This window comes from Gymnoscopelus microlampas (assembly GCF_963454915.1).
Source record: "Gymnoscopelus microlampas genome assembly, chromosome: 17".
Lineage (NCBI taxonomy): Eukaryota > Metazoa > Chordata > Actinopteri > Myctophiformes > Myctophidae > Gymnoscopelus > Gymnoscopelus microlampas.
Window position 1 is genome coordinate 18,015 of NC_139954.1, and position 24,623 is coordinate 42,637.

The 24,623-nt window shown below is 42.6% G+C and overlaps 1 protein-coding gene across 1 annotated transcript in view; it reads right to left on the bottom strand.

Annotated features, from left to right (window-relative positions):
• Window positions 1-4,358: 4,358 nt before the first annotated feature.
• The window catches only part of LOC311065171 (limbic system-associated membrane protein-like), a gene marked incomplete at its 3' end in the record, with an annotated part of 292,933 nt that continues 272,668 nt past the window's right edge, over window positions 4,359-24,623 (bottom strand). Inside the window, exons 4-6 of the mRNA XM_084085388.1 lie at window positions 18,136-18,261; window positions 6,844-6,975; window positions 4,359-4,479 (exon numbers count right to left, since the gene is read on the bottom strand). Coding sequence (XP_083941514.1) covers window positions 4,359-4,479; window positions 6,844-6,975; window positions 18,136-18,261 — 379 coding nt within the window. The remainder of the gene's footprint in view (window positions 4,480-6,843; window positions 6,976-18,135; window positions 18,262-24,623) is intronic.

Sequence of the window (24,623 nt, forward strand, 5' to 3'; positions counted from 1 at the left end):
TCGCTTAATCATCTGCCTTGAAACCACAGGGTTCCTGGTTCGAATCCCACCTCATGTAGAATTCATTATAATTGCATTGCACACAACATGACTGTATCAATGAATGCATGTGCAATTGTTAACCAGTAAGCTCCGCCCTAAGATTGTCTGCAATTTTGAGCAGTTTGAAAAACATTTAAATCCAGTATTTCTGAGCAATTTGCGTGAAAGTGTGTCATGTGTGTGAACTCGCTTTTCATCAGTTTGGGTCTGTTGGCCCAATGGCTTAATCATCTGCCTTGATACCAGAGGGTCGCCGGTTCAAATCTCACCTCATGCAGACCTCAACTCAATTGCATTGCACACAACATGACTGTATCAATGAATAAACATGCAATTGTTAAATGAAACGCTTATTGAGAGTAGTTGTTTTCAATGTATGATGTACTTCCCTCTTTTGTTTTGTTTTGTTTTGTTGGATTCTCCCTTCTCACTGACCAAGGCTGTGGATTGAATAGCTTGATCAATACAGTGTTAGTCTCATGTGCCAAAGGTCCACGGTTCAAACCCCACTCGTCACAGTTTACATTTAAATTGCATTATACAAAACATGACCCTGTTAATTCAGACATGTGCACTTTTTAAACAATACCATGAATTGCTTTTGAGAGTAGTTGTTTTTTATGTATGACATACTTTCTTGTGAAAATAGCTGATCTACAATCTCACACCTTTTTAGATAGCAACGCGTTGTGAGCTTGTATCGACTATTTTCACAAAAAAAAAAAACTTTATTGGTAAATGTTTTGTGAATCAGTGATCTACAGTAGTTAGCGAAACAGAGGCTTGGTCCATAACAGACGGAAAAACCTATAGATATCAACAGACACCATCAGGGAGGCCATATCTCTAGCTCAATGAGAAGAGAGGCAGCCTGTGAATCCATAGGTCGCTGGTTTGATCCCTGTCCCCAACAATGCATTGAGGTGATCATTATTTGGAATTCTTACTTCGTTACAAACATACTCCTGGTAGCCTGTCTGTCTGTCTGCCTCTCTCTCACTCTGTCACTGTCTGTCTGCCAATCTGCCACTCTGTCACTGTCTGCCAGTCTGCCACTCTGTCACTGTCTGCCAGTCTGCCAGTCTGCCACTCTGTCACTGTCTGTCTGCCAGTCTGCCACTCTGTCACTGTCTGTCTGTCTGCCAGTCTGCCAGTCTGCCAGTCTGCCAGTCTGTCACTCTGTCAGTCTGCCAGTCTGCCACTGTCTGTCTGTCTGCCAGTCTGCCACTCTGTCACTGTCTGTCTGTCTGTCTGTCTGCCAGTCTGCCACTCTGTCACAGTCTGTCTGTCTGCCAGTCTGCCACTCTGTCACTGTCTGTCTGTCTGCCAGTCTGCCAGTCTGCCACAGTCTGTCTGTCTGCCAGTCTGCCAGTCTGCCAGTCTGCCACTCTGTCACAGTCTGTCTGTCTGTCTGTCTGTCTGTCTGTCTGTCTGTCTGTCAGTCTGCCACTCTGTCACAGTCTGCCAGTCTGCCACAGTCTGTCTGTCTGCCAGTCTGCCACAGTCTGTCTGTCTGCCAGTCTGCCAGTCTGCCACTCTGTCACAGTCTGCCAGTCTGCCACTCTGTCACTGTCTGCCAGTCTGCCAGTCTGCCACTCTGTCTGCCACTCTGTCACAGTCTGCCAGTCTGCCAGTCTGCCACTCTGTCACAGTCTGTCTGTCTGCCAGTCTGCCACTCTGTCACAGTCTGCCAGTCTGCCAGTCTGCCACTCTGTCACAGTCTGCCACTCTGTCACAGTCTGCCAGTCTGCCACTCTGTCACAGTCTGCCAGTCTGCCACAGTCTGCCAGTCTGCCACTCTGTCACAGTCTGCCAGTCTGCCAGTCTGCCAGTCTGCCACTCTGTCACAGTCTGCCAGTCTGCCAGTCTGCCACTCTGTCACAGTCTGCCAGTCTGCCAGTCTGCCACTCTGTCACAGTCTGCCAGTCTGCCAGTCTGCCACTCTGTCACAGTCTGCCAGTCTGCCAGTCTGCCATTATTCTCGAAACCGCTCATTGCTGCTTGCAGCTATATTTGTATTTAATTTTTTTCATTTTCCAAAAAAATATTAAAAATAAATGAAAAAAGTTATCGAAAAAACACGGCCCCCTCGCGTATTAGGAGGGCAGGGAGAGTCAGCAGGTGTTTTTGATGAATCTAACATGTTAAAAATGGAGTTTGAAGTTATAATGGGTTTGTGCAGGAAGGGGGCGTGTCTGATAAAATTAATATCAAATTTCTAAATACTGAATCAAGCAACTTAAAAACGGTCTGGGGGGCTCACACCTGAGTAGACGATAAAATGACCAAAAGTTTTTTTGAAAGTGAAATATCCCTTTAAGTAAAAGTATCAATACTTAAGTAAATGTCCGGAATTCAAAAAGTCCTTGAGTAAAAGTACAAAAGCATTGGCATGAAAATATACTTCACATACAAATAGTACACATTATGCAGTAAGGTCCCATGTGACCAGCTTTCAAATGTGTAAAATCCTTTGAAAATGGACGATCTACAGTGGTTAATGTAGGTTTTACAAAGTTAATGTAGGTTTTACAAAGTAAAGTACTAGTAACTTAAGTCTTCAAACATTGTAGTGGAGTAAAAGTATAATATTTTCCTCTGAGATGTAGTGGAGTAGACATAAAAGTACTGACATTTGGAAATACTCCAGTAAAGTATACATACCTCAACATTTTACTTAAGTACAGTACTTGAGTAAATGTTCTTATGTTACTTTACACCACTGCGCAAAGGCCCCGCCTCCCCCTCACGTCAAAACAGTTGTCACTGTTTACAACTTGATGATAAGACTCGAGAAACTATCCTTATGGCATTGGTTCTCAAAGTAAATGGTGCATTTATAAAGTGGGGTCCGGGGGACCCCCAGGGGTCCTTGGAGGGGTTCCAGGGGGTCCCCAGTGAAATTAGTTAACATAACGTCAGAATCATTTTAACCTCTTAGCTTTGGCTATTCAAAAATTGCAGATCTACAAGCTCGTATATCTGCTATTTTTGAAAAATCGTGAACATTTGTGAAAATCTTTGAATATATATTTTTTAAAGCGAACATTTGTAACTCAAAATCTTTGCTTCTGGGGGTCCCTGGAACAAAATATTTTGAGATGGGGGTCCGCAGCCAAATACATATCATTTTGGGGGTCCTTGGCATGAAAAAGTTTGAGAACCACTGCCTTATGGAACCCGAGGGAGTGAGAGAGAGAGAGAGAGAGAGAAAGAGAGAGAGAGAGAGAGTGAATTGACGAGTGGTCAGGTAACGTGTGTTCTTCTCTCCTCTCCAATGTTGATGTCAGTAAATAAACATTGACGTTACACATGATGCACATCTCTCTCTAGTCTGTCTGTGTTGTTAACCCATTAACCCATTAAGACCAGGAAATAATCGGTGTCATTTTTTTGATTTCTTTGGCTATTCAAAAAATATCCGATATAGTCCCGTGCTATGAGCTTGTAGATCTGCTATTTTTGAAACATCTTGAACATGTGTGCAAATCTTTGAACATAGCAAACATTTGTAACTCAAATCTTTGCTTCTGGGGGAGGTCCCTGGAACAACACATTTTGAGATGGGGGGGGTCCGCGGCCAAATACATATCTAATAATCCAACTTTTTCCATGTCAAGGACCACCCGAAATGATATGTATTTGGTCGCGGACCACCCGAAATGATATGTATTTGGTCGCGGACCGCCATCTCAAAATATGTTGTTCCAGGGACCCCCCAGGAGCATTCCGTCGCCGGTGTTTTTTTGGAGCGCCCTGGTTCATCTTTTGCAGTGGTGGAAAAAGTAATCAAATGTTTTACTTAAGTAAAAGTATCAATACTGAAATGTAGAAGTACTATTACAAGTAAAAGTCCGGAATAAAAAATGTACTTGAGTAAAAGTACAAAAGTATTGGTATTAAAATGTACTTAAAGTACCAAAAGTAAAAGTACTAAAACGTTTGAAAAGAGCAGATCTACAAGCTCACAACGCGCGCACGCGCGCGTGCGTGCGTGCGTGCGTGCGTGCGTGTGTGTGTGTGTGTGTGTGTGTGTGTGTGTGTGTGTGTGTGTGTGTGTGTGTGTGTGTGTGTGTGTATTACTATACTAGGATTAGATGTGTAGGTTGGAGTTACTGTATGCCTGATTTATACTTACTTGCCTGCCGGAAATAGCCCATCTACAAGCTCAGGGCTTGGGTTGAAAATGACAGGAAAAGAAATATGGCAGTCCTACAATAGCTGTCCTAAATGTTTGTCTATGTGTGTGTGTGTGTGTGTGTGTGTGTGTGTGTGTGTGTGTGTGTGTGTGTGTGTGCGCGTGTGTGAGGTTGTACCTCTTGTCGTCTCTGTACCATTCAAACTCTGGCGTTGGCACAGCGGTGGCATCACATTGCAGAATGCCCATGCGTCCCACCTGGGTCTCTGTGCTCTGGGTTTTCTGTACGGTCGGAGGATCTAAACACAGTCACAATAAAGACAGGCACTCAACCACTGTTCCCTCCTTAAACACTTGAGAAAGCTGCTGCAAATGATAATATTGGTTAAAACTAAAAAGTTTGGTAGCACTTTAAACGAACGTCCTATTAACAAACTTGTTAAAAAGTATAAGCTGTATATACTTTATACATACATACCAGATAATGATCTGTATACTCTACCGTACATAGAAATAGAGTATAGGACTTCGAAGTCATAAGGTATATTTCTACTTTGCTCTTTTCATAAGTATGTATTCATGCTAATGTGCGATTAACACTGGAATAATAACGTAGTAGGGAGTTATTTAATGGGTGATTATGTATTATCAATCTACGCTGGTGAAGTCATTACATTGAAATGGGGGTGGCACATAGGGTTGATTTAGCAAGGATGCCAGGGGCCAGGAGCCAGTTGCACCACCTCACACTAAGTTCAAACTTAGCCTAGCTATAGCTTAACCCATTCAATCCGGGGACATATCTCTGTCATTTTAGATTTCTTTGGCTATTCAAAAATAGCAGATATACAAGCTCATAGCGCGGCACTTGGTGCCGCGCTATGAGCTTGTATATCTGCTATTTATATATATATAATTTCGTAGCAAGTAATAAAAAAAAAACGACCTCATGGTATGTCAATCACGTTTGCACACTGCCGCCGAATATTTCGTCCGTATATATATTTTTGGGACCAGGGTCGATTATTTGCTTTTTTCCGCATCTGTCTTTTGCCTTTTAGCAGTGTTGTGTCCTTCCTGAAACTGACTGATCACCGGTCTGTATGTTTCATGTTTTAAGCTGTAGTGTATCCTGAAGTGAATAGCCTATATGCAGATTCAGCGCCCTATAGCTCACACTTTACTGTGTGTGTGTGTGTGTGTTTGTGTGTGTCCTGGGCATGACGTTAAACCGCCCCGTTGTAACAACCACCGTTAATGTAGTAGGTGCACATTTAAGATGCATTCGCAACTTCTGGGGACTGTGTGCTTCATTACGATCGCAAGCTTGCATACAAGAAGGCGCTGCTCACCGATGGAGTGAACCGACAGCCGGCGCTGCCTGGCGGTCCTTCCCTTGAGGAGCTATACTGGGAAGAGGGGCGGTGTAACTAACTACCACCCGGCGGTGGATAAAGACCTGGCAGCCATCTAGCGGTGTGTCCGCTAGCTGAGGAACAACAATGGGTGAACAGACTTTCGGGCTCATGGGAGCAGCTACGCTACAGAGAGCACTTTGACACCGGGCGGCAGTGCAGGAGTGGACTGGGAACTTTGTTTCCTCTGGTGGTCCAGCCTGGGATATGCCCGCAGACTGGTTGTTAGAGCGGGTTTCGACAACTTGGGATGCCCTGAAACGAGGCAGGAGGGCTGGCAGAGTGTTGTGCTGTCTCTACTATGATGCGGAGACACTGCTGCTGGTGCCCATGGAGGGCTGGGTGACCTGACATGCTTGTTTGTATCATGAGGACACATGCCTTGACTTTGTGGATGTAACCTCGCTGCACTGAAATATTTGTGTCCTTGTATACATTTCCTTTTGTGTGGACATAAATACATTGGTAAAATGTGTGTATGTACGCGCGTGCGCACGCGTGTGTGTCTACTGTAGACATACTGCCAGCCGCTCTTCAGCATCAATTGGCTCGCGGAAGTTTGTGGTGGTCTCTTTAATTTGTGGCTCCAGTGTTGCTAGCAAAGCATCAAACTGCTCCACTGACATCCTAAAAGCAACTCTGAAACGTCGGGATTAATTCCGCAGCTTCTTGTACAACGTGTGAAACTCTCGGTCCTGTTACGAAATGTCAGGATAGGATGAACCCAATAGTCTCTTTCCCTTTTTCTTTTTTTCACAATTGACAGGACCACAAAATCATCTCCACTGCTTGATGACTGTCTTTTTTTTTTCGTTCCGCGAAAACATTGCAACGAATATAAATAAAACGCATCGGACTCAGTGTGCAAGGATGTTGTGCATGACGTTTTTATTTGTGGATTTCGGATGAATAAAAACGCACCAAAAAACGCACCAGTGTGCAAGGACCTTTTACGGATTCCATATACAGTACTGTAAAATAAAAGAGAGCCACAGACTATGATATGCTTAAAATGTCAAAAGCATCTTATTCTTTTAAGCTTACATTAATGTGCATTTGGAAGCATGTCCAAAACTTTGACTTTTCAGGAAATTGATGTAGTTATTATTTAGTCTAAAGCGTGTGTTAATACTTTTCATTGGCATGCATTTTCAAATGAATCAATGAATGAATCCATCCATCCATCCATCCATCCATCCATCCATCCATCATCCATCCATCCATCCATCCTTTTGTGTCATTTCTTACAGTTAACGACCACGTTGACATATTTGACGTCGGGCGTGGCCACATCGTTGCTGGCCTTGCACTCGTAGCGTCCCGCCTGGTTCCTCATGATACCTGTGATGTCCAGGTACTCCTCTCCATCCAACGGCTCCGCTGTAAACACACAATACAGTTTCAATTAGCAATTTAATTTTTTTCCATTAACTAAAAGGGTTATGTTCCCCAATTCTAGTTAGGGTTAAGCTGTCCCCAGACCAGACTGATTTTGGGCCGATTCGGAGTCGGGAAGCGTCGTATACAGTCGTTCAGTCGTTAAGGGTCCGTCGGGGGTCCGTCGGACCTTTTCGGCCGACCCAGAGCTGACCGAACATGTTCAGTCGGGGCCCGACTGGGAGTAGCCATGTAGCAGAGAAGTGTGACAACAACACCGCAGCAGAGGGCTCTCGGGGTTGCCAGATTATGTGAGAGAAACAAGCAACCATGTCTATGAAAACCTACATTCACTGTTTCTCGTTGTTGCTCCCAGAGAGAGATTGATTGATTTGACCTACTTTTGCGCTGTGGTGATGTAATTTATTGGGAGCAGGTGTGTAAGATTCCAATAGTATAAACATTTTAATTGGCTTTCATATACTCTTATGAATAACCGTTTTCAAAAATGCTTTATACTGTTTTATAGTGTGCGCTACAGGGCATATCTACCCAGGCTCATAAAATTCAGATGCATAGTAGCCAATTAGAATGAAATCTGCAAAAACTGACTCATATACTGATACAGAACCATATATTGGCTATATATTATGGCTGTCGGGTGGAAATCTTGTATGTTCCTTTTTTATGATTATTTAAAAACAATTTAAAATCGTGAAAATAGCCAATCTACAAGCTGTAATTATTAATAATTAAGAAATACTATATTTTAAAGAGTGAAAAATCAACTACAGTCATTATTAGTGCAAGTTCAATCACATTTCATTTGAATGAAAATAACTTGTGGGGAAAATACATTCTGTAAATCTAATGTGATGTGACCCCTACTTCAGTCAGTGAAGTCCAGGGCTGAATGTGACAAATTGAGACCTATACAACTAAATATTGGTCATTTGCCAACACATTATTTTGTGAAATAAATGGGTTATATTTCACAGATAGTTATACTATTCTTATAATATTAAAATACAATCATCCTTAACCTTCAAGTTAAATGCATTATTTCCGTGGACTTAAAAAAACATTTTTGGACTTAAAGTCTTTATTATTTTTTTGGATGGCCTTCCTGCCCTGGCATTTGGCCTTTGTGCCCTCCAAAAAATTATAACACCAAAGGCCAAGTGGCCTTGCCCCTAAAATGACGAAATTCCAGGCTTGAATGCAATAGATGTACCCTGAGTCTGTTACAAGTAAAAGTCCGGAATTCAACATTTACTTGAGTAAAAGTACTAAAGTATTGGTATAAAAATGTACTTAAAGTACCAAAAGTAAAAGTACTAAAATGTTTGAAAATAGCAGATCTACAAGCTCAGAACGCGTGCATCGCAACACGTTGTGAGCTTGTAGATCTGCTATTTTCAAATAGCTTATAGGTATACAATAGGGCTAAAGTGGTTAATGTATGTTTCATAATGATTTATATCTGCAAAGTAACTAGTAACTAAACATTTCAAATAATTGTTGTGGAGTAAAAGTATAGACAATTGGAAATACTCCAGTAAAGTAAAAGTACCTCAAAATTGTACTCAAGTACAGTACTTGAATAAATGTACTACACTGCACGTCAGTGAAGAAAAAAAGAAAAAACGCTGGGAACATCCAAGTGACTTTGCAAGGAAACAAGCCCAAAGTCGCTTATAATAAGCAGACCTGGCAACTAGGCTGAAAGTAATCTCTCAAGAACAGCAGAGGGCGCTGTTTTTCCTTTTTCTTTGGTGATGGGTTTCTAGATTGGGCTGGAAGTTATTCGCATTAGCATATCAAAGGGCAAGTCGGCTGACAGACTAAATACCAACTTTTGCCAACCAAATACCACTCTGTTGCAGTCTGAAGTAGTCTGAAGTAGTCAGAACTAGTCTGTCTGGTGTGGAGTCACCTTTAGGGTTACCGATTAATAACCTTGAAGAGAAGAGGTGAGGCATTGAATCAGTACAAAGAAAAGGTGAGAAGAGAGGAGAAATGAAGGGAAAAGGATATAAGGAAAGGAGGGAAGTGAGAAAACTAAAAAAACATTTTTTTTTAATGACTTGCTTTTTCCAATAGCTCTATATTTTCCAAAACAATCTGTTATTATGCAATGATCTCAAGCGACAGTAATGTCTGGCTGTTAAAATCTTTTGCGTTGTTTTTGTTGTTCAGTGATACAGAAGTCATGGTCAGAGACATTCCTCCTTATCACATGCTACAGTTTGGAGGTTACAGCTAAACACCTTCTCTTTCATACACAGAAAATGCATTTTAGGTCAGGATACCAATTCAATGCATTCAGACAGGCTAACTTTCTCTATGAGTGGGTGGGCATAAAGAAACTTTCGTGCACGCACATTTTTTTTTTGTTAATGAATTCTTATTTTTGCCCTCAAAATATTAAGTCGGGTGTCTTTGGGCGATTTCACGTTGGCCACGTTGACCAACTCCAGCCAAGCCATAGTCAGATCTGTTCAGTGGTGGAAGAAGTACTCAGATATATATATATATATATATATATATATATATATATATATATATATATATATATATATATATAAGTAAAAGTAGCAATACTATAACAATTTTCTTATACAACTAAAAGGCCTGTGTTCAAAATGTTACTTGAGTAAAAGTACAAAAGTATTGGTATCAAAATATTCTTGAAGTACCAAAAGTTAAAGTTCTAAAATGTTTGAAAATAGCAGATCTACAAGCTCACAACGTGTCACACTGCGACATGTTGTGAGCTTGTAGATCGTCTATTTTCCAAATATCCTATGTATAAATTAGGGCTACAGTGGTTAATGTATGTTTTATAATATCATTTATATCTGCAAAGTAACTAAAAATTTCAAATAATTGTAGTAGAGTAAAAGTACAATATGTGCTAGTATATACCTGTACCTAGCGCAAAGGTAAAAGTGCAATATATCAGCTACTTACTTTCTTAAACAGATGAGACAAGTAGGAAAATCAAATGAGCAAGAGCTAAAACAAATAAGTGTATCGAATAAACAAGAACCAATAAAACAATAAACAAGAGCTCGTACAACTAGTTAACAACAAGGCGAAGAGGAAGGGTAGTGTTTCCTGAAGAGGTGGGTTTTCAGCCTGCGGCGAAAGATGAGCAGTGACTCTGCTGTCCTGACATCAGTGGGGAGTTCATTCCACCACTGTGGGGCCAGAACAGAAAAAAGCTGTGACCGTGTAGATCGGTCAGAAGGACCACTGAGGGACGAGGCAACCAGTCGCCCCGAGGCGGCAGACCGAAGTGGTCGGGCAGGGGTATAAGCCTCGACCATAGCCCGGAGGTAAGAAAGAGCTGTTCCTTTCACTGCCCTATAGGCTAGCACCAGGGTTTTAAACTGGGGAGCCAGTGTAGAGAATGGAGAAGGATAGTTGTGTGGGAGAACTTGGGGCGGTTGAACACCAGACGAGCCGCAGCTTTCTGAACAAGCTCCAGAGGTCTGATGGCAGACGCCGGGGCACCAGCAAGGATAGAGTTGCAGTAGTCCAGGCGGGAGATGACAAGAGCCTGGATGAGCACCTGGCTCAAGTGAAATGGTAACTTAAGTGATGAAACCCAAAAATGAACTGACGCTTTGGAACTGGAATACTATAATATTGACACTATAATATCAACATACTGCACTCTCCATGCAGTATGTTATATCATTTGTATAACAGTAATAATCCTAACAACCCTTACATCACTGGCATCCACATTAAACCTATCTGTCTCTATACTACACTCATTCTCATCTTTCTTACCGCTTTTTTAAAATCTCACTCAGCACTCTCTTAATCTCCTGCTCAGCTGTTTCCTCTTGGTGTGTGTGTGTGTGTGTGTGTGTGTGTGTGTGTGTGTGTGTGTGTGTGTGTGTGTGTGTGTGTGTGTGTGTGCACATGTGTATGTATGCATGTGTGAGTGTGTCGCAGCAGGCTTATCTCCACTTCCCGTTTCTCTCTTTCCGTTAAAAATAACAGTGTTAATTTTATTTACTTTCTATTCTTCTAAAATTAAAATGTCCTGGGGAAATGTCCCATTTTGTGGGTTTCTGTATCAGTCCTGAATATCTATTCTCCATGTTGTCTGGGTGTGAATGCTTTGAAAAGCTCATTCTGTCGACAGTGGATTGAGCATTACTCACTCTGTTCCCCGCCCACCTGTTCCCACACACTCGTTGCAGTTACAAATCCACAAATCCATTCTTTGTGCAAATGATTTGTATCGAGCAAAAAACCCCACGAGGCACGTTTGTTGTTAAAAAAAAGAGAAAGAGAGAGAGAGAGAGAAATAAACAAAAACAAAAACCATCAGAAAAACAAGACTTTACATCTGATGCCAATTAACATCAAAAGGTATCTGTACAAATGTCAGGGAAACCGGTTTGTTACAGTGGGAAAAGACCACAGGAGCTAACACAGAGATATGTCGCTAGCTAATGGCTTGACACTCGCATGACGGCAGTATTCCCTACTACCACACAGACAGACTTCCGATCAAATTGATCGTTTTTTCCTGCGATTTCATTGGCCACTCTCTCCCCTTGGGCTCCACACCCGCTGACACCTTCTCCCCACGCAGATTAACATTTCAATCCCACTCACACCTCACATGTTGGCTACGCTTCATTTGGTTTACAGGTAGATATAATACTAGGCTATAACTGGGAACATGAATGGGAATCGGTAACTGGGAATGGTAACTGAGATCCGATATGTAAGATCTTTATGACAAAAACGTATACAAAGCGCGATCGCTGTAGCGGTGCGCTTGAATTAGGCACACAAACAGGGTTTAGGAAATGGTTACATTTACACTCTTGAGTGAAAAATGGATATCCTAAGCATTTACTGGTAGATGCCTCAGATGTTGAAAAGTGAGTTGTTGTCCGCACAAAGTTTACAATGGACGGACAGCAATGTTCTTATCTTTTTACTGACACAACATCTAGAGGTTGGAGTTTTTGGGTTGTTGGGTTGGAGAGTCATTTTTATTAGGACTGGCAATGGCAAAACATTCTCACTCCAAGGAAATGTCGGGCCATTGCGCAGGAAATAAAGAACGGATTACAATAATTTCACATTCTCTATAATCAGTAAAATGTTGGTGATACTTGTGTTTATCAAATATGGTTTTGTCTTGACTGACACAAACTCAGAATTATGACAATATCTCCAAATGTTGAAAGTATGACCTTACGCGCTGTGCTTCGTTTTGAGCCACATACGCACGCATGCAGGCTGGGTTATTTGCACCACGCACATTGCGAAATACAACATTTAGAGGTTAGGTTAATGGGTTCGGCTTGGAGTTATTATAAGCACAATTGTCATTTTCATTTAGATTGGAGAAATCCCTTTGCCAGATTCCGAGCTGACAGTGTGCAAATGATTCCATTAATAAGTACAATGACACGACTCCAGCTGGTCTGGAGATGTGAAGACCTTCTGCGTGTTGGCGATAGGTTGAGAGTGGTCAATTTTGCCGTACGGGATGGTATAATGATGCCTAATTTCATATTCAGAAAACATTTCAGATGAGAAAAAAATCAGATGATTTGAATCGAATATTTAGGGAAAGTCATGGAAGGGGAAACTTTTGAGAGCTTCATGAGCAAAGATAATCGACATTAAAATCTCAAAATTGGTCAGGCTGACCGTTTAGACGTGAGTGTTAACGAGCTGACAGGCTAATTAGCCATGCAAACAATACCTCTCTCATTTCCAGATGGTGCCCTAACTTAGCTTATGGATGGTCCATTCACAGCGAGTGAATGAGAGAAGCAGAAATGATGTCATTTTGCAAAATAAAAGCTTGTTTGCTTCCTGTGTATTTCCTGTGGGGAAACGGCCATATACCCTGGTAGAATACCCAGGCGTTCACTGCCATGTGCGCGAACGCCTGGGCATACAAAAGACCCGCACTACCCCGTTGCACCTTCAGAGTGCAAGGGTTTGTGGAGAGATTCCACCGGAACATGTGAGAGCAGTTGGCCATCGTCACCTCCCAGCACCAGTGAGACTGGGACAAACACCTGCCCCTGGTGCTTATGGCGTGTCGCTCTCTGGTACAGGAGTCCACAGAGTGCACGCCGGTTCTCCTCATGCTGGGAAGAGAGACGCGCACCCCGGCCGAGCTGGTCTTCGGTCGCCCACCTGATGCCCCGGCTGTCCCTGCAGGGCCCGAGTATGCCAGGAAGCTGCAGGACCCCCTGGTGCAGGAGGCCGCCATGAAGCAAAAGCACAATTAAGATGTGAAGTCTCGGGGATGGGACTTCACGCCAGACGAGTTGGTCTGGGTCTACGACCCAATACGAAAGAAGGGGCATAGCTCCAAGCTTGACAGCAAATGTACGGGGCCCTGCAAGGTGCTGGAGAGGATGGGAGAGGTTGTGTACCGTGTGCAGATGCCTCCTCTCGGGAAGAAGGTGGCACTCCACAGAGACAGACTGGCCCCCTACACGGGAGGCCCTCCGTCCCCCGACACCAAATGCACAGACGACCTCTCCCCCTTCCCAGCCCCCTCCCGATTCCCCGCTCACACCACAGGGGGACCCCATGTCCGTGCCCCCCGCCCATTCACCCTTGCCCCTTGTCCCCTCTGCCCCCCTCCCCAGGGACTGGAGACCCCTTGCCTCTGCCGACAGGGTCTCTGCCGAGGATGCGGTCTCCGGCCCGCCTGAGAGACTATGTGGTGTCCCTTGGGGCACAGGACTGACAAGGACAATGTGAAATGTAAAAAAAAAAGACTATGTAAACTTTGTTTGGGGTGTGGGATTGTGTTTTGGAGGTTGGTGTAAGCTGCTATGCTACCTCAGGTCGTTGCTCTTTTTGCCTATGGGCTGTTTTTTTTTTCCATACGGGCCGGTCCTCGAGGACAAGGACTTTTGTAAGGGGGGATAGTGTAGTGGCCTGGTGCGGATTGCTTGTGTATTGCACTCTAGGGGTTGTAGGCCAATGACAGTATCTGTGGGGTGGGATTTCCGGGACTTGTGTGGGAAGTGACTTGCTCTGTTGTTGTGTGTGCCTAAGCCGGGAGAGATACAAGTGGCTATGTTTGCACTGAATGTAATGTGAGTGATAATAATAAAGACGGAGCATAAACGGTGGATTACGTCTCTGCCTCCATTTCCTGGGATCGTTACAATATTGAGTGTATTAGGCAAAAATCCATTTAAAGCCTTAAAGGGATATTGCACTTACAATGTTTTGATCTCAGTGGTATCATTTTGCCTCTTTTGTAACTGCAGTCAAATGTAGCTTGCAGAGATCTTAGACATTCTCTCAGGATATTGAACATGTGCTTTATCACAGCAGAAATTGGCCTTTATCATTTCCATCTCTCAACGGGTGTTAGATGCATACGCTCCTGACACCAAAGACATTTAGTTTCACCACTTGTGTTGTTTCAGGAAATACCTGAAGAGAGGTTTTTTTGGGGTAAATCTCACCAGAAATATTTTCAATCTCTATCCAAATGAAGAGATCATACTGGTCCTAACTAACTATAACATATGCTATCTTTGCATGTGTGAGTATCTGCATCCCCTACATATCTTGAGAACTGATTGACCGATCGACTTCAAACTCGAGTGAGTGCTTAGCCAGGTGTGAAGTTGGTCGCATGATCGGATCTCCAAAAGTATCTATAAATCCACAAATCCCCTTATATGGAGATCCCCTATGTTATCGATATGACGTCATAGTACTTATATGACGTCATAAATTGCCCTCCAGTTACTATGATAATGAGTACTGCACTAAGTACCCAGAAAATGTGTCTATATTTCTACTAAACCCATACTGAGACACACACAAATTACCCTATAGGGTTTGTACTAGTATCACTGGTCTAATTAAATCCTTTTGTGTTCAGCAGTAACATATCAGTGGAGTAAATCCTTCATTGTTCACCAGTCAAAAGCACAGAGGGAGAGTTCCCTTTACGTTTGTCGTGCGTTTGTTCACGCTCCATTAGCTGCTGCCACTGCTGCCAGCACTGAAACCTCACAGGGATGTTTATGTGCCACTCCTTGAGCCGAAGAAACGACACACGCGTGCACGCACGCACACACACACACACACACACACACACACACACACACACACACACACACACACACACACTGCAGTGACAAGAACCTGTCAGCACCTTATACTTCACTCCTACAATCAGCAAGCTGAGCCACTGTCTGTCACTGACAGCTTGACATGCACTGTACGTGTGTGCGCGCACGTGCACACGTGTTTGTGTGTATGTGTGTGTGCGTGCATGACGTGAGAGAGAAACAGACAAAGACAGGGTGAGAGTACAAGGCTGCACAGTAAAATCCTCAGTGGTAATTTAGCTGTTAGAGTTCATTTAAGTCTCATTGAGGAGTTTAGTGTGTGGGAGAGAGATAGTGTACAAGGTGACAAGGTCGTGGGGAAGGAGACAGAGATAGTGTAAAAGGTGACACGGCCGTAGGGAAGGACACAGTCCAGGCTGGCGTCTGGACGCTGCATATGAGACATGTCAAGGTCAGCACCCACTAAAAGCACCCCTGCCAACCAGCTACTTATAAAAAGGCTACAGCTTCAATATTCATAATGTACAACAGAGTGCGTTTTGGCAACGCTCCACTTGAACAGATGTCTTAGTTCTAACGACACTGTGACAGTAAGATTTGTCATATATATACCCACACGCACGCAAGCACCATAAGCACACACACCGGAAATATGGAACAATTCTCTGTTGCCTCTCCTCTCCTCTCCCCTCCTCTCCCAACCTCCATGTTGTATCGATCGGCTCCCTCACAAGTCAAGGCAATGAGCTCTTCAATCAATATCCACAGTGACACGCACACACACAACGCCTGAATAAAAGCAGTTTTCATCAAACTACAAGTTGGCCTGCTGCCGCGTCTCTGCTGGTCATGTTACATGGTTTAAAGGACTTTGTTCACAGTCAGATCCTACAAGAGTGTACAAATGTAAGTCCATTTGGTTACATTTTTACACGCCCCCTCCCGCTCCCTCAGGTCGCGTAATGCCAACCTCCTGGACATCCCCAAGACAAAGAAACAAACCTGGGGTGACAGGGCCTTCTCAGTGGCCGCCCCCTCCCTATGGAACTCACTCCCAGCTCGCATCAACTCACTCCCACCCTTGTTTAAAACCACACTCAAAACCCACTTTTTCAGACTTATATTTTGTCAGACTTTTGTCATGAAAACAGAATTTGTGACACGAGTTTGAAATCGTTACAATATCCACAATCCTTCAGCCCTCTGCTCAGCTGTTCAGACTGCTCATTTGTTAATTGCACGGGCTGCTTTGTCTCAAGTTCAATCTATTCTGTTTCACTTCGTATTGTGCTATCATTCTATATTGCCTTTTATTCCTTGGCCCCTGTATCGCTGCTTGCAGCTATATTTATATTTATATTTATATTTATATTTATTAATCACTATTATCATTTTTATTATTACTCTCTGGGTTAAAATTAGACCTGTTGAACAAGGCCTGACTTTTCCTTGTGGATCTACCAATGTGGATTTTACCTACTGTATCACCGGACTGGATCCGCGGATCCAGTCCGGGTTTTCTACTTTTAAAAATGGCAAAATCAACAGGAAGTTGACATTTTTATTTAGAAAAAAAACAGTACTGGGTTTGGTGATGCTCTATATTGTCTGAATCAGCTTTGTTTGCATTCGTTTTTGTGCTAAAAGAGTGACTTTGAGAGCTGCTTTACCGTACAATGTAAGTCAATGAGGAGCATATTTTGAATTATCAATTTCGATCAACGGAGCAATTATTTTTGATTTCTTGCCCACCTTTGGGAGTTACATCATGGCAAGGTAACTACACAACCCAAACCTCTACCAAAGTGGTCTTGCCCTTTAAGTAGCTATTAAATGCCATATTCATATTCGTCCATAGGCCTAATACTGCTAATCAATTTGTTATGAACCTGCTGTAGGCTAGGGGATATTTCTCATGTTATTTTAACATATTTAAAAAAATGTCTTGCTGGAAAAGAGACAATGAGAGAGAATTTACAAGTGGAAAGCCAACTATTCTATTTGGAGGATTTCAGAGGTTCAAAATGCAACAATTACATTGTTTCATTTTGAACCGTTGCTTTTAAAACAAGCTTGCAAATAACTGTGTGTTCTAACTTGATTCTGTAGTAGACTACTCCTATTTTGCTTTCGTTTTTAGATCAACGCGATGCTGCAGCGGTTCCTTTGAACATTGTCTCTCAACAAAATAAATGTGTCCCCATAATTTATTCACGTGCTGCTTGAGCAGTGCTGTGTCCAGTGTGGTCCAGTCTAGTCTGCTGTGTGCTCGTGTTAAGAGCTTCAGCAACAATCAGCGCACCTCTCCACACACCTGCACATTGATTTATTACTGTACACTGGAGCCTGCCAGTCACAATGTGGGTCAGCGTCTCAATTTGTGGGACGCCTGAAAAGTCAAGGAAATGTGGGACATCTGGTCACCCTAGAGCAGTGTGTAGGTGATAAAGATATATTGTAAGGTAGGTATGCTGGTTGAATTCACCCACTGAGCAGAGTGTGGGCGATAAGCGATAAGGTTAAAGGGACTACACCATGAATTTTAACTTTTCCTTCTTTTTTGTGTGTTTTTGGTCTCCCCTACCTCTCTTCTATCCCAAAATATACCTCAGTTTGAGCACTCAGGCTTTCACAGCATATCTGGGATTTTATGTAAATTGGTCTCAAAACAGGCCAAACTGATTTGGCCCCGAAAGTGACGTCACTAGCGGTACAATCCCTCCTGTTTTTCAGTTCCAACTTAGATTTTTTTTTTTTTTTTATGTTTTTTTTAATTATTTTTTTTACTTTTTCCACACAGAACCAGGAGATAACATGCATACAAACTGGCTCAATAGCGCCACGTGCAAATCAGGACAATGTGGTATTGCAGGTGAAAGTGCTTTATAAGCCAGAGAGAAGTTAGTTGGAATGAAGTTAGTATATCTGAGGCTTGATTTACGCTCAAACCTTTTGAAAAACGTTTGAGTGACATAAACAATATAATATTAAATATTATTATTTATTTTTTTAATTCATGGTGTATATCCTTTAAGTATGCTGATTGGCTAGTTCTTACCTGAGGGGTTGAGCAGTCTCCAGGTGATGGCAGGATCTGGTCTGCCACTGGCCAGACAGCTGAGTGTCACGTTACTGCCCTCGTTCACATTGATGTCTTCTGACACTTTGTATATGTTGGCTGGAACTGCAAAGACAAAGAGAAACCAAGAGTTTGTGTTCCTTTAGGAGATGCATATATGGTGTATGGATTTGTGCATGCATATCACTTATCAAGCGACTGATATGAACCGCTGCACTGGGGAGATAAGCATATTATTCATCTTAAGGCATTAACCAAAAAGTCGACTTGTCAAAAAGTCGACGCATTTGTATTTTATTTAAAATAATAATAATAATAAAAAAGCAATGTTTCTTAAAAAACATTTAAACATTTTAAAAAACAAATTATAATGTTTTACTCCATAATGTGCGTGTGTACTTAAGTCAAACTGTAGGATTGGTTATAGACCAATTATTTGTTTACTATAACATTGAGACTGGATGCACAGGTGATTGTTTCACGCAATCAATTCTCAACATGTTGTTTTGGGGTGCGCTGGTTTCAGCACACCCCAACCCCCTCTTGTGTGTTAGCTCAGTGAGGTGCGTCCTAGCGAGACCTGATGGGTTTCATTGCACGCATACTGGTTGCATGCATACTGGTTCTTATCAGTGTGACGTCGTCTGTTAAGGGGTCTATTGTCAAGGACAGAAGTGATTATATCCTTTTCCAACTGTGTTATGTTTTATTCAATGGAACCAGGCATCGGAGTGGAGTTCTCAGTCTCAGCCATTAATTAACGAGCCCTTTTCAGCTTTGCAATGCCTTTGTAGGCGGGTGCATATGTGAAAACAAGGAGGAATGACATACAATAGATGTCATTTTGACTGGAGAGCTAGGACGTGGCTTCTGTGTTCATGATCTGAGAAGGATCCTGGAGGAAAGACACAGAACTAGTGCTGTCAAAGTTAGCGCGTTATTGACACATTAACGCATGAGCGAATTAACCGCGAGGTGTGAATGAGCTGCACACAATTTCTGCACACTCTCTCTCTCTCTCTCTCTCTCTCTCTCTCTCTCTCTCTCTCTCTCTCTCTCTCTCTCTCTCTCTCTCTCTCTCTCTCTCTGTGGCTGAAAATGTTGGGACCTGTAACCTGGTACATATCAAATGGGGGTCCTATAAATTAAAGAGCCAGAATCACTGGCCTAGATAGTCATTTAGGCTAATGACCACATAGTAGACTATTATGTCTTCCTAGCTTACCAATCACAGCATTCAAGTAACATGAATCTACAGGTTGATAATGTTTTATTTGTTCTTACAAAATTAATTGTGGCCACAAGTAGCATGTTATATCAAGTTATTGTTATGATGATTATATGAACATTACAGGTCCACAAAAGGAACCCACGACAACAGGTGATTTAGCCCTACATATATTAGCACATTTTCGTCATGTAGACAATAGAGGAAGTTTATTTATTTATGGTAAACATGTACTTACTGGCAGTATGGGCGATCGGTAGCTTAGCTACCTACTTAGCATAGTTTGGATCTGCTATTGTGACATATAGCATTTTTACGTTTAATACTTTCAATACATTTTGATGGCATAGTTTGGATCTGCTATGGTGAAATGTAGTATTTTGTAGCTACGTACTTACCATAGTTTGGATCTGAATTAATACATTGAATAACATATTATCCAATGTGAGAGTATGTGACGCGTTGTGGGCTTGTAGATCTGCTATTTACAAAAACTTTTGACAAAATGTGAAAAACGTGGAATGTTTTTGCAAACATTTTTAGACCACAAATGTTATGCTGGTCCCTGGCACTAACCTTGTGGTTGGACATGGACATACAGTCAGTGGAAAAATAATTCACATTTTTTACTTTAGTAAAAGTATCAATACTGCAATGTAGAAAACGCAGAAATACTATGTTAGAAGTAAATGTCCGGAATTAAAAATGTACTTGAGTAAAAGTACAAAAACATTGGTATCTAAATGTACTTAAAGTACCAAAACTAGAAAGTAGGCTACTCATTATGCAGAATATCCCATTGCAAAAGTTGTCAAATGTATGACATCTTTTGAAAATAGCAGATCTACAAGATCTGTGAGCTTGTAGATCAGCTATTTTCGAATGGACAAAATGTATATGAAGGTGAAGTGGTTAATGTAAGTTTTGTAATAATAATCGAAATCTACAAAGGAACTAGTAACTGAAGTTGTCAAATAATAAAAGGTAGGCCTATTGCGCACATAACAGGCCTTCACATAATGTACATAGACCTACTGTAGTGTGCACATAACACTATAACTAGCAAGGTTAACATTAGCCTAGTACTGTTGTAGTTCAGGTGACACCTTGTCAAAACAATAACTATACAGAAAAAAAAGAAACACACTGTGGAAACACGATCGCATCGTCCGTCATCAGCGTCATGGCTGAACGTCAACCTGTTTTTTGCACTTTCTCCATTACAACCCGTACATCTACATAAACGTTCAGGTTCCAAATATAAAGTGCTTACCACATGGCCATGGATGTTACAATTATATATGGGCCATCAGAAGTACCCGTGTCACCCGTATTGTTCAATGAAAAGCATTCTAATTCGATCAGTGGCCTCTTTCTCCAAATTTTCTCCATGCATTCAACTAAGCGACCCTAGCGGTTGGGAGGTGTATTGCACTCTGATACATTGTAACTGTATGAGGAAATGGCCGTCGATCGAATTAAAATGCTTTGTATTGAACAACACGGAATAAACGGATGAGGAACCATACATATACGACATCTCTGGCAAACACAATAACGCATGCTACACACGCGCATACACACACGCACACGCACGCACGCACGCACACACACACACACACACACACACACACACACACACACACACACAACCACAAGAAGTCAAGACAGCAGCGTCATGATCCTCACCCCAGCCAGCAACAAAAAAAGATTATGGCCTACCTTTCTTTGAGGTCAACTGTGAAGAATAATATTGCAAAAATAGTTCCAATCCAGTGTGTAACACACAAACAAAAACTCCTCATTTTGAGTCACAAGCGCCGTGAAGAAAAAGTGCAGGCTTAATGTGTGTGTGCAACATGTGTGTGTGTTGTTGTCACGTGACTACTACTAGCGTGGCTGCTGGCAGGGCTCGCGCGCGAGCACACACATACACACACACACACACACACACACACACACACACACACACACACACACACACACACACACAGACAAAAAGTGAGCACAGAGCGTCCCAGACAGAGAGGGAGAGAGAGAGCGAGAGAGAGAGAGAAAGAAAGGGACAGAGGGAGAGAGAAAGAGAGGGGGAGGGAGAGAGGGGGAGAGACAGACACGAGAGGGACAGAGAGGGAGGAGGAGTAACAATGCTCGCGCTGTTGCCTTGCAGACACACACACACACACACACACACACACACACACACACACACACACACACACACACACACACACAAGATTGTCGCGGGGGAGGGGCTACTAGCATGGAGCTAGATGCTATAGCCCGAAGGGACAGGTTGTCAGGGCAATATCACAACCAATCGGTGGACGGCCAACAAATGATGACACATTCCAGACCCTTTTTTAGTTTACCCGCCCCCTTTTTCCTACAAACAGAGAATTTCTTACCCAACCCCGCAACCCCTGGTCTAGAGTTTAGTGGGCCTAGGGTTCCCCTCAGGTGGGTAGAGGGGAGTATGGGGAAATGATGACAGAAATGATATGTAATTTCAACGAAGACAGTTCTGCAAACAATACATGAAAGATACACTTGTATTTTTGCCAGATCTCAATCTAAGTGGCTTAGGGAGCCTGCGCCCTCCTCGTTCTCAGCTCCTCCAAAAGCAAATTAGCATTTGGGATGCAAACAATTTCTAAGTCACGGCACGCTGGAGGACGGAGTGAGGAGGAGGCAGAAATTAAGGTACTGGAATTTAGCTAATGCGTGAGGCTGAGAGGAGTGTCACCTGGCTCACTGGATAGTCCTATTGGTCCTAATTGGACCTCCAACTGGTCCTAATTGGACCTCCACGCTGGCTCCCAAGATAGGTACTCCCGAGATACGCTCTCTTGAGTTAGCATAGGTAGTGAGGACAGTCCCCAGTGGTGGTGGTTCTGGTCCTGTTGCAAGACTGTGTCAGGCAGACAGTCATGTCCTATGTATGCTGGTGGGTCTGGCTGGCTCCTATGCCCAAGATAGTTGCTTGTGAGTGGGCATATGTAGTGAGGAGGGGTCCCCCGCCCCTACCCCCATAGTGGTGGTTGTAAGACCTCCACGTGGTGGTGCATGACTGTCTGTCAGGCAGACAAGGGTGTATGTCGGACTGGCTCACAGGAGAGTCGGTGGTGGCTGACCATTAATATTCCTAGCAGGGACACAGCCCTTATGGGCGTGGAGGTCGGTTAGATTGGGATTCTATGGGGAGACTGGAGCCCAGGGCGTCATGGGCTGTCCCCTATACGTACCTTCTTGCTGTTGAAAGTATCCAGAAAAAAAGATCAAAGTTCAAGCTCATTGCCAGCAGTACCAATCACAAAATAAAGACATGTGAAATACATTTTGCACTAAAACCTCACACAACTACTAGTCTCAGGAATAAGGAGAAGCACATCTGAACCTTATCCACGCCACACTCCTCCACCACCCCTGCCTAGACACCCAGTAGAAGACACTAGATACATGTTGTGATAGCTCTGTACTGACTTGCACACCCTCTCTAGGCCCATAAGGGGCCATTTCTCTCCACCGTATCCCCACTGAGGAGTCCATCTTCCCCATAGACCAGACAACTGGCCATTTTTTTTACCACTGAGTGTAGTGTTGTGAGCTTGTACATCGGCTATTTTCACAATATGTGCCTCTTTCTTACCTAATATTTGAGATAATATTGAGTCTTAAGAGTAATTCAATTGTAACTTTAGAAATGTGCAGATACCCTGTACACACTTATACTGTATGTTGGTTTGTTTACTGTTGAGTGAGAAAACAATGTTGCACATTAAGCTAACCACCCCCCCCCCCCCACCCTCTCGGTAAGGAATTTCTTCCAAGATTTGTTTAATATTCCCAGTCTATCACTTGGCAGTCATGTTTTTACAAATGTCACAGTACCACCCAGTAATAATTATTCCTTATTGGTATCAAAAGAAATCTTGAAAGCTTCAACATAATGTGAATTACATGTATAGCTGATGAATTCACCAATCCTGGGCATTATGGCATGTAGAAAAGGGAGAAATGTCCAATTACATTGTTAAATATGCTTATAACCAATTGCTTTAATATATAATTGTACTTAAAATCACTTCACTATAATTAAGAGTAATGGTCTTTGGTCCGATTTAAACCATATTTGCACCCGCCTATTGATGTGAGAGCTCTGCTGAATGCCCTCTGTCCCAGTGATTGACAGGCTGAACTAGCCTGATTATCAGACTGAAGCGTCGAGGCAGTCCACTCAGAGAATGGTCGGGGTCTATGGTCTGGAACCAGGCTAAGAATGAACCGTACTGTGTCAGAACTAACAGAAGCCGCAAACTTTATCGTGTTGGATAAATGCATTCAACATTATGCAGGCCTATTATTATTATTATCCAATGTTGCTGGTTGCCATGGAATCTATAATATTAACATCAAAACAAAAGCCGTACATTAAGGGAGAAAGGATCGCTTTAGGCTATTCTGTGAAATCCGGGTAAGTCATTTTCGGTTTGTCTTTGAAAGTGTAATGTTTCAAACATATTGTAGGATAGTTAATACAGTGTAATGTTTCTATAACATCTAGTAGGATAATTAAGAGTTTAATACAGGCTCTGATACAGTTTTGTATTGGTGATTCTAAGAATGTTACACATGATGTTTGACGTGTTGTAACTGAACACTATGTGCCTTTCAGATGAAGCATGCACATGCACATGCACATGCACATGCACATGCACATGCACATGCACATGCACATGCACATGCACATGCACATGCACAGAATCGGAATCAGCTTTATTGTAACAGATCGTAACATCACAGGTGTAAAACAGTGGGTGAAATTCGTTTTTGTGCAAGTTCCAATGTTCTTTTTGTTATTTCCATAAAAAAGAAAGGGAAGAAGAAGAAGAGGGGGGGGGCAAGGGGGAAGGGAGATTGATCAATAAAAACGAACAAATTCTCTACATATTTACACCAAGTACCTGAGGTAAGACATAAGGGGCCCTATTTTGCGTGACTTAACTACCGCCAGCCAGGTCTTATTCCTCAATTTAAGACGTGGAGGCGTGACCAATGCCATTTTGCTATTATTTGTGCGGTAATCTGCGCACTGCACCAAGGCGCTATGTGGTATAACGGCCCTAAATTAGTCATGGGTGTGTTTTGGCGTTACTTCAATCAATACAATCAGAGTACCCTCTGCCATTCCCTTTAAGATCAGCACAGGACGCAGTGCTATTGTCCGTGCGTTAAGCAG